Raw genomic sequence first — 16358 nt, forward strand, 5'->3', positions numbered from 1 at the left:
TGATAATCCATTCCTATACTGGAATCATGTTTACCGTATACTGTTCTTTGGCCTAGAGAAGTAGTTAACAGGTGAGAAACTCCAGCATCATACTGGCAAGTATATTTCTTCTACTCACTGTGCCCTACTCTTCTGGATGTGTACTGACAGAAAGCATTGCTCTGGCAATAGTTGAAAGAGAAGTCTGATCAGATCGAGAAGGATAGCAAATTATTAGGGAACATGGCTATATACAAATTTTGTGTTAAGTGAACCACACACACCATTATGAATTTAAGCAAGGTATGACCACATCATTCTGATGCTAAAATGCAGTGATTTGTTTCTAGCCATAGGGCTCATATTAGTCATAAATATATTAGCCAAAATATTTCCTACAGCTGGACTGGAAATTTGTTTGCTTTCACTTCACCTTCAAGGCCTATCGCTGGGGCTTTTTCACAAAGAGCGTGAAATGTGCTCGTTTACTTAATAGTCAGAAAGTTTATACTCCAAAGAAAGAACTCGGAAGGAATGTGCCTATACTGTGAGCCTGTGTCAACTGAAGAGAGCATACAGAATTACACACAACAGAAGTATTACCATTACAACAAACCCATGTTTTTAAGGGCAGAACGTATATACAAATGAGGCTATACAGTTATACACTAAGTAACAGACCCAGGCTATTGGCTTCAAAGTTTTAATTCAATTATGTCTGAACTTAAATCTGTTTACCATGGAGGGGGGAAATCTCAAGAGTAATAAAAGGCAGAAACTTGTTCTGCCAGTGCTCAATGTAGCTCCTGCATGTATCAATGAAATAGGAAGCAAACTGAATAAAGCTTTAAAAGATCTCTTTCAATGCTTTTTTTACTTAAGCTAAGAAACAAAAAGGCTACAAATTAAGATATGCACAAACCAGAAGAATCTGGAATTTTCATTTTAAAGTAAAGGTGTTTTTTATCATTCACAAGCACTAGTTTAAACAACTCAGTCCTAATTATACAGCTAAGCAAGTTTTAATGCAAACATCTCTTCTCTCCCTTTGCATGTGCAACTCATTTCAATTGGCTACATATGCAGAAAAACTAAGGTTCTTAAACGATTCAGCATTTCTATAGTTTAAATTAATACAGATTATAATGCACTGATTTTCTTCCTAGCAAGAGTATACCCTAAAACTACATTTCTTTATTTAAAGAAGTTTCAGTAAGAAAAAACTGAACTACACAAGTATTGAAAAAATTAAAAGTTCCTCAATTATTTTTAATTCCTGGTACCACTACCACAAATTTACAGGGCAATATACCTGATTTATGAAGAAAAGACAAAGCTACAACAACAAATTAAAAAAAGAGAGTCAGGAATGTACATCTAAACACTACATTGCATTAAATCAATAGCTGCACTCTTTGCAAACTGTGGCTATGACAGTCCTTAAGAAGGGTTTCCTGTTTAAGCTGCAGTAAATTTTTCTGACTATGGTTCATCGCTCCTTCTGTGGCAGATTTTACAGTTCCTCTAATTCATTTGGGACGACTGTCTCAAAGTAACCTGCAGCTTTCCTGACAACTCCTCGCTTTCTCCTGCTAAGAACTGTAGCCTGTTGAATATAGGATAAGAAAAGGATTACTCTCAATGAAATGCTGCAGTCTTCATATACAACACATATTTGTAGTATACCTACCCTGTTCCTGGTAGAATTTTTAGAACCTTCTTCCACCATAGCCACCACTTCCTCCTCCCGAACCATAGCCACCTAAAAATAGAATTTTGACTGTTAAAGTGATCATTCCTCAGCAGTATTAGCCAGATGCATATTTAAATGTTCTATTTACCTCCATAGGGACTGCCTGAGCTTCTGCTACTGAAGCTGCCACCTCCTTTGATGGGTCCATAGCTTGAGGCTTGCTGTCCACTGTAATTGCCAAAATCATTATAGCTTCCACTGCCACCATAGTTACCTGAGAACAGAATTTAATTTTATGTTTATCATTTAGATCAATCATGATTTTGGAAGGCTTCCAACACACCACAATTCATTCAGACTAAGTAAACTAAGCAGTAATCAAATAACAGGACATGGTCATGGTTAGAATTAGTTACTGTAGCAATTGCAAAGAATATCCAATACACACAAAAACTGTATTGGAAAGAGTGAGCATACTACTACTTTTACCACAATATTTTGTTCTCATTTCTTTTTCCAGCAATAACTTTGGTACCTTTCAAACACATTAAATTCTAACTTACCTCCAACTTACAATAGTTCTGTGTTTGCAGTGATGTGAATCACATAATCTTTTGATTAATTATGAGACAGAATTCTAGTCTTGAAAACTAGACTTCTAAACCAGTACACTGAAAGCACACGATGTCACAGGACCTTCCAACTTCTTAGATCGTGTTCCATATAAACATTAAACAGGGGTGGGGAAAGTTTGAAATCCTGAGGGTCCTCCAATTTCTTTTTGTCCCTGTGTTCGGGATACTGTTATGCTTTCAGGTTCCCCAGGCCTTACAAATCACTTATTACATTTAAAGAAAGGCCTGTTCTAAAACATTCTCCCTGCGAGAACATGGCAAAACTGTCCCCATGGGGCACTGACAAACATTTTAGATCAAAAAACTTTTTGTTTTAAAAAGGTGTGCCCCTCCTAGCTTGACAGCTGCTCACCCCTGTAATAAACAAATGTATTTGATCCCTTCTATCCCCCCACTATAGAGGCAGAAGTGAAAAGGCTATCACCAAAGCCTCCTTTTTGATAAATAATTATCCAGAAGAAAACAAAGTGGCAAAAGTAGCTTGGTAAGGTAAGTATCTGAAAACATACTACTTCTCAATTGATGACTGCACAAAGACACTAACTGGCAAGTAAACTGTAGAACTTTCTTAATTTGATTTTAAAGATTCGAAGCATGTTCGTCTGCAGGCTTGTTACGGGTTCAGCTTTACGGTCTAAATATGGCACATTTATAAGTCTGCCCTGGAAGGGGGAAGGGGGACCCAAAGTTTCCCAAGACACATTTCACCCTGATTTCAGTTCTACTTGAGTCTAGTCTCTGCCTAAATCTACATTATAAAACATTCTTCTTAATTAGTTATGCGCAACCTTTCCAAATGACAGCATGAACACCTGTCTTTTATCTAACAGAAGCACAGGTAAAAATTGCATATAATTGAGGACTCTTACCACCAAAGCTTCCGCCTTCACTGTAACCATCATAGCCTCCACCACCTCCACCATATCCACCACCTGGGTTTCCATAGGTTGGGCTGCCACCATAACCTCCTCTGCTACCATATCCAGGACTACCTCCATAGCTTCCACCTTGAGATATCAATTAAAAATAACATCATAAAAGGCACCATATTTGTACCAAAACTAAAACTAACTGAGCTGTACACAACATAGGTGACTTCTAGATACAGTTTTAAAGACTGAACAGTATAAACATTACAACATGAGGACTACCAATCAAGGCAATGAATTCTCCCAGCACTGTCCCTCTAAATGTTTTGGCCGATAAGCACAATCACTTCTGATCATGTTGGCTAAAGCAAAACATCTAAGGGACACAGGCTGCAGAAGGCTCATTAGCCTGACACAAAACTCTTAGACATGTCATGAAGTCACATTTGAACAGAGACAACTTCATGTGCTTAATTAACGGCTTCTTCTCAGTCAGATTACCATCAAATCATCAGTAGATTGTATGATTCAACTGAAGTGCAAGTATTATATTAAGGTGGTTGGAATTGAATTTCTGATGGCTTCTCTTCACAATTTGTTTACTATTTCATGTGACTCAAAAAATTTGCAAAAACCTCATGTGGTTCAACCTTCAACCATTCTGTGTAATGTTTCTTAAGGATAACACAAAATTGTTATTTAGCCCAAACTATAAGGGTTTGTAGCTTCAGTTAATACTTGCCTATTAAGTATACTTTACACTTATTTCATGAAATGAAGAGTAGTAATATGGAACCTAAATTCATTCTTTCCACACAATTTAATAGAGGTTTATGCTGACAAAAGCAGGGTGAGAAGTGACTTTTGTCAATTCACCCTAAATCATCATTATTTTCCACATTCTTCCATATCTTTCCCCCCAATCCTTTGGCATAGCTTTTGAGAGAGTCTGGTAGAAAATCACTTTCCATTATCAAGGATAACTCATGGGCAAGTTGTACTATTGGGAACTAAGACTCTACACCACAGGGCCGGATGTACTCTGAGGCTGCAGCCACACTGCAAAATTAATGTTGTTTGACACTGCCCTAACAATTCTGAGATTTGTAGTTTATTGTGCCACCAGCATTATCTGACAAAGAAGCCTAAATTTCTCACAAAACTAGAAATCCCAGAATTCCACAGCATTAAGCCTTTGCAGTTAATGCAATGTCAAACTGCATTAATTCTGCAGTGTAGCTGCAGCCTAAATTAATTATACTTTAGTAATTACAATGAAATTACTAGTTTTACTGAGATAAAAGCAGGAATATTTTCACCTAGATCCACTCTTTCAGTGCTTAGATTTTCTGTAAACTGTCAGCATTAACACCAGAGAACTGAAAAGAACTATTTACACTTAGAAAAATTCTACCACAAAGCCTTTGATTCCTTTAATTTTAGATATAATCCAAGTGATATTCTCACTATAGTACTTACCATCACCAAAGCCATTGTATCCATCCCCACTACCAAAATTTCCTCTGCTACCACCGCCGCCACCGCTTCCACCACCATAACCTCCTAAATCAAAATACAAGAGTTAAAAACTATGAAATATCAAAATTCAAATAAATGTTTTGGAAGAAAAAAAGGAAGACAGGAAAGACATTTACCTCTGCCCCCAAAACCTCCACCTCTGCCATAGCTTCCACCACTGCCTCCAAAATTTCCACGACCCACAAAGTTGCTTGAACTGCTCCCACGGTCTTAAAAAAAAAAAGAGAGAGAGAAAGAGTAAAAGAGTGCAATACAACTATTACCATCCCATTATATGTGCTTTCATATATAAAACTTACTTCTCTGAGCAGTGGCAGTCTGCATTTCTTGCTTGGAGAGAGCTTTCTTCACTTCGCAGTTGTGCCCATTTATCGTGTGGTATTTTTGAACTAGAAAAATTTTGAGATTTGTAAGTCAAACTTATTTTCATTGTTGTATTGTTTAGATTTACTGCCCTTTAATTAATAAAAGTTAATTCATATTAAACCATAAAAACACAGTAAAACAAAAGCAAATTGTTTGAAGTAAAAACACCGCAACCACAGGAAAAGTAATCTAAGGTGCCTTACAGACAGGCCTAAGCGGCGCTGTCGTTGCGCCAGGAATACGCGCGAGGGGCGGCGCTTCCGGACGCGCCTTGCCCCTCGCACATATTCCATACGGCAAGATGGCAGCGCCCTATACAGACGGGCGCGGCCATCTTGACGTAACGGACGCAGAGCGTCTGGACGTCTAAACCCGGAAGAGACGTCGGGAGTGCGCGCTTTGGCACTTGCGACGTCTTTTCCGGGTTGCTGGAAGGAGCGTGATTTTTGCGCTCCTTTTTTACAGCACGGGGGAGTCGCGCGGTTTGGCTGCAGCGGCTTCCCTGCGCTGCAACCGGCAGCGGCCCAAGACCGCCCCTTTGGGGCGGTCTGTAACGGGCCTTTGTCAGCCAAAGACAGATGAAAGAGTTGTAAACCAACTGGCAGGAGAATAATCATATTTCTTAGAACTCCCTGGGGAGGGTATTGCAGCAAATAGATGCCAATACAGAAAAAGCCCTCCTCCCCATTTCTGTTCATCCCATTTCTTAGAAGTAAGGAATATGTGAGGACTGCACCATCTTCTCTAATGAGGCCCAATATGTGGAAGAAGATGCAACCTTAGGCACACACAACCCACAGCCATTTCAGAATCATGCAAACCCCTTCCCCAATTTTGGACAAATGAGCCTTCTCTGCAGTCTTCTAAAAATAGTAGCTAAAGGTCTACTCTAACAGGAACCCCTCCAGCCTTCCTGTAGCATTGCAACAAGGCCTTGCAACTATCCCTCTTCTCTTCTATTTCTGACTGGCACTGAAGCTAGACTCTTCACAAATAACTCCTCACAAACTTTTTCCTTCCCCTGCTGGAATTGAAAGATGCACTTGCTTTGGAGCTGGTGATCTTTGGGTTCCTAATACTGCCTAAGATGCAAGTTGAAAAGCGTTTCAGAAGGCATTTCACTTGCTGAGGACATTCACTTGTCGAAGGTGGCAGGGAATTGTGACTGACAAGACAGGGCATCTGACCAAACTAAATAAAGGGGAGGACAGGGGCAAGGAGGAAGCAGCTAGTTTTGGCTAAGAGACACAGTATGTAAACATGTGTAAAAACAGCCTATGTTTAAAAACAAACAAACAAATGAAGAGCTGCAATGAACAGGCGCATAATTACAGACACAGAATGGAGAGATCCAGATTTAAATACTGTCGTTCCTCTGTTTGTGCAGACTTCAAATCCGTGTACCTCATTTACTTGCGAGGGACAAACAGAGGGACTTAAACAGGGGGTGTATGCCCACGGGGGTGTGCCGCCATTCAAGCCAATAGGGCTTGAATATCAGCAGATTTCTGTTTTCACGGGGGGGGGGGGGTCCAGAACAGATCCTCCACAAAAACAGAGGGACAACTGTAGATGTTTTGGTGTTTGAAATTATTCCCCTCATTGTCTTCTAACTGTAGCTAAAGAAGCCATTGATATGTCTATTGCTGGGGTGGGAGCCATGGGGGGCACAAGCCACCTTCCCTCCATACTTCAAAAGTGGAGTCAGAACTTTAAAAGGTGATTGAAAATATTTGGGCCTCATTCCTACAATAGGTTTTCTGTTCACTAGAAAATATTCCATGTATAAGTAACATTAAGAAGATACCTGGCCTTTGGCATTCATAGATTCTGAATTCATGGATTCAATCATTCACAGCTTGAAAATGTATTTGTTTTTAAAAAATACAATAAGTTATTTGCAACTGAATATAAGGAACACCATTTTACTATGCCTTTATATATGATGGGGCTTGGGCATCCATAGATTTTGGCATCCATGGAGGGGTCCTGAAACCAAACCCATGGATGAAAAAGCATACATACCAACAATTTTGTCAACTGTATCATGATCATCAAATGTTACAAAGGCAAAGCCTCTTTTCTTTCCACTCTGCCTATCTTCCATTACTTCTATGGTTTCAATTTTGCCATATTTTTCAAAATAATCTCTTAAATTATATTCTTCGGTGTCTTCTTTAATTCCTCCAACAAATATTTTCTTCACTGTTAAATGGGCACCAGGTTTCACAGAATCCTGTAAAAATGGCAAGTTATATTTAGTCTTCCAATCTTCAAAAAATGTTAAATATTTAAAAACACTTTTAGATATAGATACAACAGTGTTTGCATAATTAAAGTTCAACCAATTCAGTACACACAAATATTTACTTACTTCTCTAGAAACTGCTCTCTTTGGTTCCACCACACGGCCATCGACCTTATGTGGCCGAGCTGCCATTGCAGCATCTACCTCTTCAACACATGAGTAAGTCACAAAACCAAAGCCCCGGGAACGTTTTGTCTGTGGGTCTCTCATCACCTTCAAGAAAAGTATAATGCATATAACAGAAATTTAGGTATTGATTTTTAAAAAATATTTGCTATTATATCATACAAGCTATTTGGGAATAAGCCTCACTAAAAAGTGTGACTTGCTATCAAATATACGTAGGATTTCATGTGTAAACTGAATGCTGTTAGGTTCACTTACCACACAGTCTGTGAGCGTTCCCCATTTTTCAAAGTGTTCTCTTAAACTATCATCTGTAGTTTCAAAGCTCAGACCACCAATAAACAGCTTTCTTAATTGTTCTGGTTCCTTGGGATCATGGCCCTGAAAGAAGGAAAGTAGTACTATGCTGCAGTAGATGCATACTGTTGTGGTCAAGTTCATCCATCTGCATTCTTACACAATTTACTCTTAGGGGTATGACAATAAAATAATGTGAAAACACCAGTACTAATAGTTTGTTTCTGGTTTTAATAGCACAGTAATCAAAATTAATTATGAGACCACTTAACTCAAGTAGCTATGGCTCCTATACTAAGCACACTTACTTCTATGTAAATATGCTTAGAATTAAGATATTAACCACTTGGGTTTCTAAATCCATCTATTCAGGTACAATCCAAATTTTCAGCTTCAGCAGATAAAAACTACATAAAAGATGAGCATTACATTTTTTTACTCAGAAGTATCTGCAAGTTCAGTGAGCCTCGCTTCTCATTAAAGTGTACATGTACCTGCAGTCACCAGGGCAACTCTATGTGTGTTTATGGAGAAATAAGTCCTACAATGCTTAATGGGGTTTACAATTCACTGTGTATAGCTGTAGTATTGGCCAAAGAATATGCCTCAATGAACTCAGATGGACCTGTCCCTGAATCAATACATGGAATTGTATTGACTGTATTCTAAACAGTGTCAGCACAAGAACATAAAAGACATAACAAAAGTATTAATGTTGCCATCAACTAAGGCCATTTGTTTATTAGTATAATCCAGTTTAATTAGGAATTATTACATCTTTTTTTACTGACATCAATATACACATAAAGAAATACTAGACATTTCTAAATTGAGTTTAAAAGGATTAACAAATGTTTCAGATATCCTGAATGTCAGCTAACTTTAGCAAAAGATGACTGTTTATGCCTGTCTCAGAAGGATTTTAAATAATTTTCTAGTTACCAAACCTTATACCTCATTCCCAAATTGTTTTTTTATTTGCATGAAGAACATGTTTGACTTCAGAATATGTGACATCTAAAATTACTTAACTTTAAAATCAAAATTAATCTAGATGAAACAGAATAACACTACTGCCTTTTTGATAACTAATGCATTTGCTCAGAAAACAAAGAAATTCAGGGGTCTCTGCACTTAAGATACCTAAAACAGTGTTAACAAGATGTAGGGTATATCTTTCCCCTCCACACACAGAGGCAATACAGTACTTTAATATACCATTCCACAGACACAGTGAAGTATTTCAGTTTCACAAATAGTATGACCATTAAATATCCTTTTCTTATTTTTATGATACAGCTTTCCTTTTAATACACTATTAATACTATTAAAATTAGGTAATCCCTTCTGGATCACCCATCTATTCACGTTAAGGGCATAGAAATGCTGAGAGATTTTTTAAAAAAATCATTGATGTGTATCAGCTTGTATGTAGAAATTGTGTGTTTTATTACAAGTGATGCACTGGAGACAATTTTAAAACCCACAAATTGAGGTAGTACAATTCATGGGAGTGGAAGAATATAAAATATTCCCTTCTCTTTCTCAAGGTGAACCCTCCCTTCACATGTGTTTTTAGAGGCTCTCCCTCTGAAACGGGTCAAATATTGCATGGACCTCCTACGATCCATTGCTTTGTATTCCACAAAGATTTGTAATCCTTAGCCCTTAGAATTTGTATGTATCTTTGATACCACTGAGATGCTGAGTTTGGAGTCTTGCCTGAAGTAACAGATTTCCCTGAATATAATTACAAGATATTGTCATGATAAAGAGGACCATTACATTATTCCTAAAACCAAAAAGAGAGGAGCCAGTCATTTAAGTAACAGCCATATTTCCACATATATTGTCAGTCTGGGGCCAATTTTAGGGCTCAGGATTGCGGAGCGACCGCATGCTCCCAAGCCCTACTGCGCGGCGGTGGTGCCATCATGGCACTGCCCCATCCACATGGGGGCCGCCATGATGATGCAAGTGTGGTGCATCATCTAAACATCTCACCCGCCACGCAGACTAAAAAGGACCCATTTTTAGAGGGTTCCTTTTAGTCCTGACCGAGGCCGCGGTGTTTGGTTGCTGCAGCCTCCATCAGGAGTAAAAATGGCCGGATCCAGCCTGCCTTTTCGGGGCGGTCTGTTGAGCCCATTTATTCATGATGTTTTGCCAGCAGCTGTGGCTGGCATCTAGAACACAGCCCCATAGCCCAAAAAAACCACAAAAAAACTAGTTCTATAAAACCATACTGAATCCTATCATGGGCTTTATATTATCTATTTTGGAATATTAGGGCCTAAAGGCAATACCTAGATAATGGAGCAAAAAGCAGTGGGCTCATATTGAAAGGCAAGGAACCACACAATTTGGCTGTCCCTGAAGGTGCCAGGTGTGTTCAATGGGGACAACCCCTAAGAAATTACAAGATTACAGTGTTTGCTCTCTGCTGCATCTTTACTAGGAGATTAGGCCAATCTGGTACCAGATAGCCATTGCAAACATGCCCAGCTACTTCTGACTTGTTCTTCCTTTCCTTCCAGAAACATATTTTAAACAATCTATTTGTCTGTGGCCATCTGATATGTGGTTCTGCAACACAGAGATATACGGATGCCTACCTCAACTACTTATAACTATCAATCTATTTTATAAAATTTAAAACCACAAGATAGAACACCAGCCAACACTCAGGTAATTTTAGTAGGATCTAAGTTTACAGTGGGTATTATGCAGAGTAGGGGAATGATGAGAGATGCTGGTAGAGAGGCAGTGAAGCATCTAAGGAAGTAGAACTTAAATGTTCAGCATTTAGAAATCTTTTAACTTAAGCAAATGCTGATTCTTTTGGTCACTACTGGTGTTTTGACTTTCATTTTTAAATGTCTAGTATAATTCCACTTAAGTATAGCAGCTATTTCAACAACAACAACAAAAACATAGTTAACATTGCAACAGATGGCTGCAGTATCTAAAACAGTTTTGTTTCTAAACAATTCTAAAATATTGCATCAGACAAGTGGCTTTAAAAAGTAAGCAATTAAAACTGAAGGCCATAGATAAATTTGGCCTAGCTCTCAATGAAGTGGTAAACCTATATGTGAGCTTATACTATTTTAGCCTGGAAGTGGAATCTTAAATGACCTAACACCCTTCAGGATACTGAATACTTATCTCTGATAAGCTAGTTTTGTCTCTGGAACTTCTTTGTATGGAAGAATATTCTTCTAATACAGACGTAGTCACTTCAATAGTTTGAAGTAGTACAAAATACAAAATTATCATGTGGAATGAATCCAAGCTAACTGGAAACACAGTGAGATCCTCAACAAGTTCTTTCTTCTTCTTCTTCTTTGTTATTTAAATGCCTATCTGGGTCTTTCTAAAATTTAGTTAACTTCTATGTTTAGTGGCTTCTATGTTATTTAGCATCTAGTCAAATACTGGTTTTCCAGTTTAAACCTTATGCAAAATTGTAAATTACAAGCTTACCACAACTATCTCAAACCAGTGTGGGGAATGAAAAACAAAACAAACCCTTAAGAGGCAAGCAGAAGAGAGTAGTGCAATGAAAGGTTTGAGCTACAGCTGAAGGAACCAAAGCAGCAGCGAGCAAAAATTCTGTTTAGCCATGAAAAAAATATAAAAATAAAGCATTCCACCTGTGAAGATCTTCTTCCCCTCCTCTTGTAATCTTCAGCCTCTCTCTCCTCTTTACACGCCATTTTGAGAGGATGTTCTGACTCAGTTGTTCCTCTTAACCTAGGTAACAAGTAGTACTAGTAACTTACCCATTTCTAGATGTTTTTTAAAACCTCATAAAAACAAAACATCTTTAAATTTTAATGGAGCAAATTTGTGCGAACCACTTTAAATTAAAGTTTAAAGGGTCGAGCTATATGAGAAAATGAATCAAAATACATGTGTGGCTTTGTTCTCAAGCCATTTACTTGACAGATAAAATTCATGGATTTAAGCAGAAGTTGCAAGTAATAGCTAAGGCACCATCTGAACAGGTTAGCCAGATTTAGTCTAGCAACAGTATTAATTTTAGGTGTGCATGTGTAAAAACACGATAGCATCCCTGTAACAGAAAAAAATGCACTCATCCTTATTTGCTATTAAGTATAGCAAACTAAACTGCTGGACACTTTCTAAAATGTGAACAATATGCTTAGACTAGCAAACAGCTGATTGCATTCCAGTTTAGGTTACTTTATATTAGTCCAACTATTCTGATTGTTAGGCTAAGCAAGGGCTAATCTAAGAATAAAAATCAGGACCAGTCCTAACTTTCTCTCTCTCTGACTGCACTCAATTCTCTGGAGAAGGGAGAGGGTTCCTCTCGATTTCAAACTAAAATACCAACACATCAGACTCCAGATGAGGCAGAGCTGCTGTTCCCAATCTTAAACTACTTCCTCTTCTCTTAATCCCCCCCCCCCAATGCCAGATAGGCAGGCCTTTGCTAGAATAACCCCTTGCTTTCCTTTCCTTCAAACTCCGAACACTGATCTGCACACGTGGCTTGCCCTTCTCAGGATCCTGGGAAACATCTAGGCCCTTAAAGCCCAACAGCTCCCTGGGATCTGAATGACTGTTGCTGAAGCGACAGTGGGAATTATAGAAAGATCAGAAAGTCACTGTCTAGATAATCCACTTCTTCATTCCTGTTGAGAGGCCATTTTCAAATGTCAACTCGGGAAGAAGTAAAAGCTGTCCATATAAATTCATAGGAACGCACAAAACAGTGATAAAAGTAAAAAAATGTGACTGGGTACTAACAAAAAGAGGAATTTCTGGTCTTTCTAACCCAGTTCCTACTTGGTGCAATACATCATAATTTTTTCCAACCTTTCAAAAAAAATGTGCCACCAGCGCATTTGGTCTGGAACGGATCCCCCACATAACGGAAGGGCGGACTGTATATGTATAATCACCATATTATAGCTTGGAGGGAGCTGTGGCTCAGAGTGAAATATTGCCAGTTGGAGGTTATAGGTTGAGTGGTTTATAATAACTGTGCAGTGCAGTTCACTGGTATGTAATCTGAACACCACTGATCAAGCCATTAGCTTTGGCCAGTATTGCTGCTCCTATGTAGCAGCTGAACAGGAGCAGCATACAAATCTGCAATATGGATTACTGTTGCACTCCTATTTCAGACAGGGAGGTGTGATGGGAGAACTGCTTTTAACAATCCTACAAGTAGTCCATGGTTATCACTATGTTATTGCAGCCAAAAACATTTCCAACCAAAATATCCCTATACAAAACACACTGGAGTTTGCATTAAAGTGATAGCCTTTAGGGCTGAAGAGCGGGGTATAAATACCATAATAAAAAATAAAAATCCCCTCAACCCCCTTTCTAAACCCAATCCTAGCATTCAGCTGCAAGCTGGACCCTTTTGTGCCAGACTTCCATGCAGACTGGCTGTGCTTCCAAACAGTATAAGAAAGTTTCTTAAAGGCCCCAATTAGGCAGAATGTAACTTCCAGGGTTTGCTTCTACGTACGTACCTCTTTTAAGGCTGAAGGTAACAGCTGCTACCCAGTCACAGTTTTAAAAAAATATCACAAGGTATTTAGCACGGTGAACTCTCATTTCTGTGGAAGAAAACAGTAAATGTCTATTCGACCCAGAAATTCACGAGACGGCCCTCTGATCTTTTACGCAAGAGACACAGGATGCCTGGCTTGCTGACCTAGGCCCCTAACTTCCAGTTCAGATAAGCAAAGATATAGATAATGCAAGCATTGAGACAGCGCAAAAAACCAAGCTACAACAGAACCCACACAACTGGTTTCAGCAATAAACAGCTCAACTAGAATCTGAGGATCAGTAACTCTACACATTTCTTACCAGAGGCACAGTACAAACCTCTTCTAATGTTATGATTTCTGTTGGGCAACATTGTTTGCTAAGTGAAACAAAACGTAGAGTTTTCAAAAGTAGTATCTAGTTTTCATACACAGAGCAAACGTTTTGTTATACTTTTAAATCACTCCTGAACCTTACTTTCAGGGCAGACAATGTGCCTAAACTTTGATGTTGTGAATTAGACATTATTTATCAGAACCTATGCACATCTACTCTGAGGTAAGCCTCACTGAGGTTTATGTATTTACTCTTAGGTAATTGTCTACAGGGCTGCAGCGTTAACTACACAAGTGTTACTGTTATCAAAACATGTTCTACTGAGGTAGTTTTCAAAGTAGCCCTGTTAGTCTCATGCAACATAAAAATGGTGAGGGAGGAAGGAAGAAGGGAAATATGGCAACACCTCTAAGGCTCTGAACCTTTCACCTGAGTTGTACAGAAGTTTTGATTAATAATTATTTCCAGATGCCTTGAATAGTCTTTGGGAAACCATCCCAAAATGCACGCTGTTACTTATTACTGTAGACATGAATTCAGGTTACATGCTAAATTTAAGGCTCAAGGCTGGATCATGAAAACTCAGCCCTAAAATATTTCTTAAGTCCTTTGATTTCTGTGTCCTGTAAAGAATTTAGTACAAGAGTTAGTGACAGCAGTTTCATGAAACTTATTCTCAATGAACTACACTCGAACTTACTTCTAATCCAGCATGTGCTGGATCTGCCTTTAAAGTTCCTAATTTGCAAACAACGTTCATTAGTCATTGGTCCATTAATTACGTTCAATACATAGATTTCAAGGATTTAAGATCTTCCTAAAGAATGACCAGTTGGACAAGTTCTTACAAAAGAAAATATAAGATCTTTGCATGTGACAAACTCATAGTCACTATTTTTAGTGGCTGTTACCAATCTGGCAGGAAGAAAGAGTTAAGAAATCAAAATGGAAAATTTAAACAGAATGTCATCTTAAAGAAATATACAGGGCAGAGGAGTCCATTTTCATCTCAGAATTCAAATTCCCCAAGAACACTGGTCGTATGGAGAGTAGTAGGCAAAGGGATTTTCTAGCCTAAGAAAGATATGTCTTTGAATTCTAATTGTATGGAGGGTCGTTAATTTTAGCCCTTCAACTGGTACCTAGAGAATAGGCCCTTTGGGGGATGCAGAAACTACCACTCCACCAGAAGTTTCATGGGTTTTGTTGCTGTGTGCCCTCAAGCTGTTTCTGACTCATGGCAACCCTAAGGCGAAGCTATCATGGGTTTTTCTTGGCAAGTTTCTTACACCCAGTGGGTTTCCATGGCTGAGTGGGGATTCGAACCCTGGTCTCCAGAGTCCTAGCCCAACACTCAAACCCCTACGTTACTCGAACTTTGAGGAGAGGAGAGGAAAAAATAGAAATTATTATTATTATTACTCCACACTGGCTCTCAGCGAAAGTTACAAGTAGATAATCCGCCACCTAGTATTTCCTGACCACTGTGCCACTATCATTACCATCATTTATTTGGATCCCTCAAAACTGGGACTCCTCATCTATACTGTTTTGCCATTTAATATTTCCAGACCTCTAGGTTCTCATTATTATAATTATTATACCACACTAACTCTCAGTGAGAGAAGTTATGAGTAGACAATCCACCATTTAGCATTTCCTGACCACTAGCTTCTATTATTATTATTATTATTATTATACTACACTAAGTAGTTGTTGTTATTAATATAAATTATTGCATTTATTATACTTATTTATTGTTATTATATTTATTTGGGCCTCCTATATATACGTACGTGTGTGTGTGTGTGTATATATATATATAGGTTCCTCCTAAACCTGGGCCTCATGCACTCTGCTCTTGGAGGGAAGCAGGAGTCAAGGCAAACCCACCCTTCAATGGGGGTTTCCCTCCCTTGAGCAGAACGTGGTGGGCCTCTGTTTCAACCCCTGAAAAAGCTCTATTGAGTAAAGCGTGGGCTCTCCGCTGTCTATAGCGCCTCTGCCTCTGTCCCAGGCTCAGCCTGCCCTCCTCCTCCTCCTCCTCTTCCCACAATGGCGCCCAGACGCCTCTGTTGCTCTGCCAGCGCAGCTGCGCCATTTCAGGGCGAGCGGGAAAACAAGCGGCGCGAGCGCCCAGCAGCAGCCGACCAATCACCCGCCCGCTTTCTGGCGCGCGCCCCCACTCACGAGCTTCAGCCCCCCCTTCCTTTCCCGTAACCGTCGCCTTCCCGCGCGACGCCTGCCGTCTTTACCTCCATTTTGTAACAAGGGGGTTTTTTTGGCCTCCTTCAAGCCTCAATATGGAGTCGAGAGAGAGAAAAAAGTGGGCGGGGCCAAGAGAGGGCGGGGCCACGGGAGAAAAAAGGAATGCAGCCAATCAACGGCGGCGGCGTGGCTCGGACGTGGTTTGGGTCACGCGAGGTGTCATGGCGCCGGCTCGAAGCGGCGAGGTGGGCGGAGCCTCTGACGAGGAGCCTAGTCGGTTCCGGGTTATTATGGGGTTGCTTCTCTCAACCCCCAACCCCCCCATTTCCACTCTCACTCTTATCGCCATTTCTGCCTCAGAGATAAAAAAGGCGCCCGGGGCGAACGGGTATGTCCTCCTCGCCGCAAAAATGGAGGACGTGACCCAATTAAAAAACAAACCTCAAAACACTGATATAAATATC

At 39.5% G+C, this 16358-nt stretch overlaps 1 protein-coding gene across 6 annotated transcripts; it reads right to left on the reverse strand.

The window, feature by feature from the left end:
* Positions 1–1496: 1496 nt before the first annotated feature.
* On the reverse strand, positions 1497–16044 carry LOC149313718 (heterogeneous nuclear ribonucleoprotein A3-like). 6 transcript variants are annotated; one of them, XM_089519693.1, is made up of 13 exons: positions 15942–16044; positions 13329–13415; positions 11469–11568; positions 7774–7896; positions 7456–7602; positions 7107–7317; positions 5015–5104; positions 4832–4924; positions 4656–4739; positions 3177–3314; positions 1821–1946; positions 1670–1741; positions 1497–1585 (listed from the first exon to the last, which is right to left on the reverse strand). In XM_089519693.1, exons 3-12 carry the CDS (start codon positions 11529–11531, stop codon positions 1689–1691), a joined length of 1128 nt encoding a protein of 375 aa, XP_089375819.1. In that variant the 5' UTR covers positions 11532–11568; positions 13329–13415; positions 15942–16044; the 3' UTR covers positions 1497–1585; positions 1670–1688. The 6 variants fall into 6 exon arrangements, with proteins under 6 accessions (XP_089375819.1, XP_089375820.1, XP_089375822.1 ...); XM_089519694.1 differs by lacking the exon at positions 15942–16044 and adding an exon at positions 15877–15897; XM_089519696.1 differs by lacking the exon at positions 15942–16044 and adding an exon at positions 15580–15738.
* Between the last annotated feature and the right edge of the window lie 314 nt (positions 16045–16358).

The sequence above is a fragment of the Sceloporus occidentalis genome, unplaced genomic scaffold (assembly GCF_023333645.1).
Source record: "Sceloporus occidentalis isolate IW3139 unplaced genomic scaffold, rSceOcc1.0.p SCAF_4, whole genome shotgun sequence".
NCBI classification, from domain to species: domain Eukaryota; kingdom Metazoa; phylum Chordata; class Lepidosauria; order Squamata; family Phrynosomatidae; genus Sceloporus; species Sceloporus occidentalis.

Excerpts from the sequence above, each read along its gene's own strand:
- LOC149313718 (XM_089519693.1), bottom strand. The coding sequence starts at position 11,531 with ATGGCGTGTAAAGAGGAGAGAGAGGCTGAAGATTACAAGAGGAGGGGA. Across the intron at positions 7,897-11,468 it reads GGGGAAGAAGATCTTCACAG|GGCCATGATCCCAAGGAACC; the intron begins GTGGAATGCTTT and ends TCCTTCTTTCAG. Across the intron at positions 7,603-7,773 it reads GAACGCTCACAGACTGTGTG|GTGATGAGAGACCCACAGAC; the intron begins GTAAGTGAACCT and ends CTTTTCTTGAAG.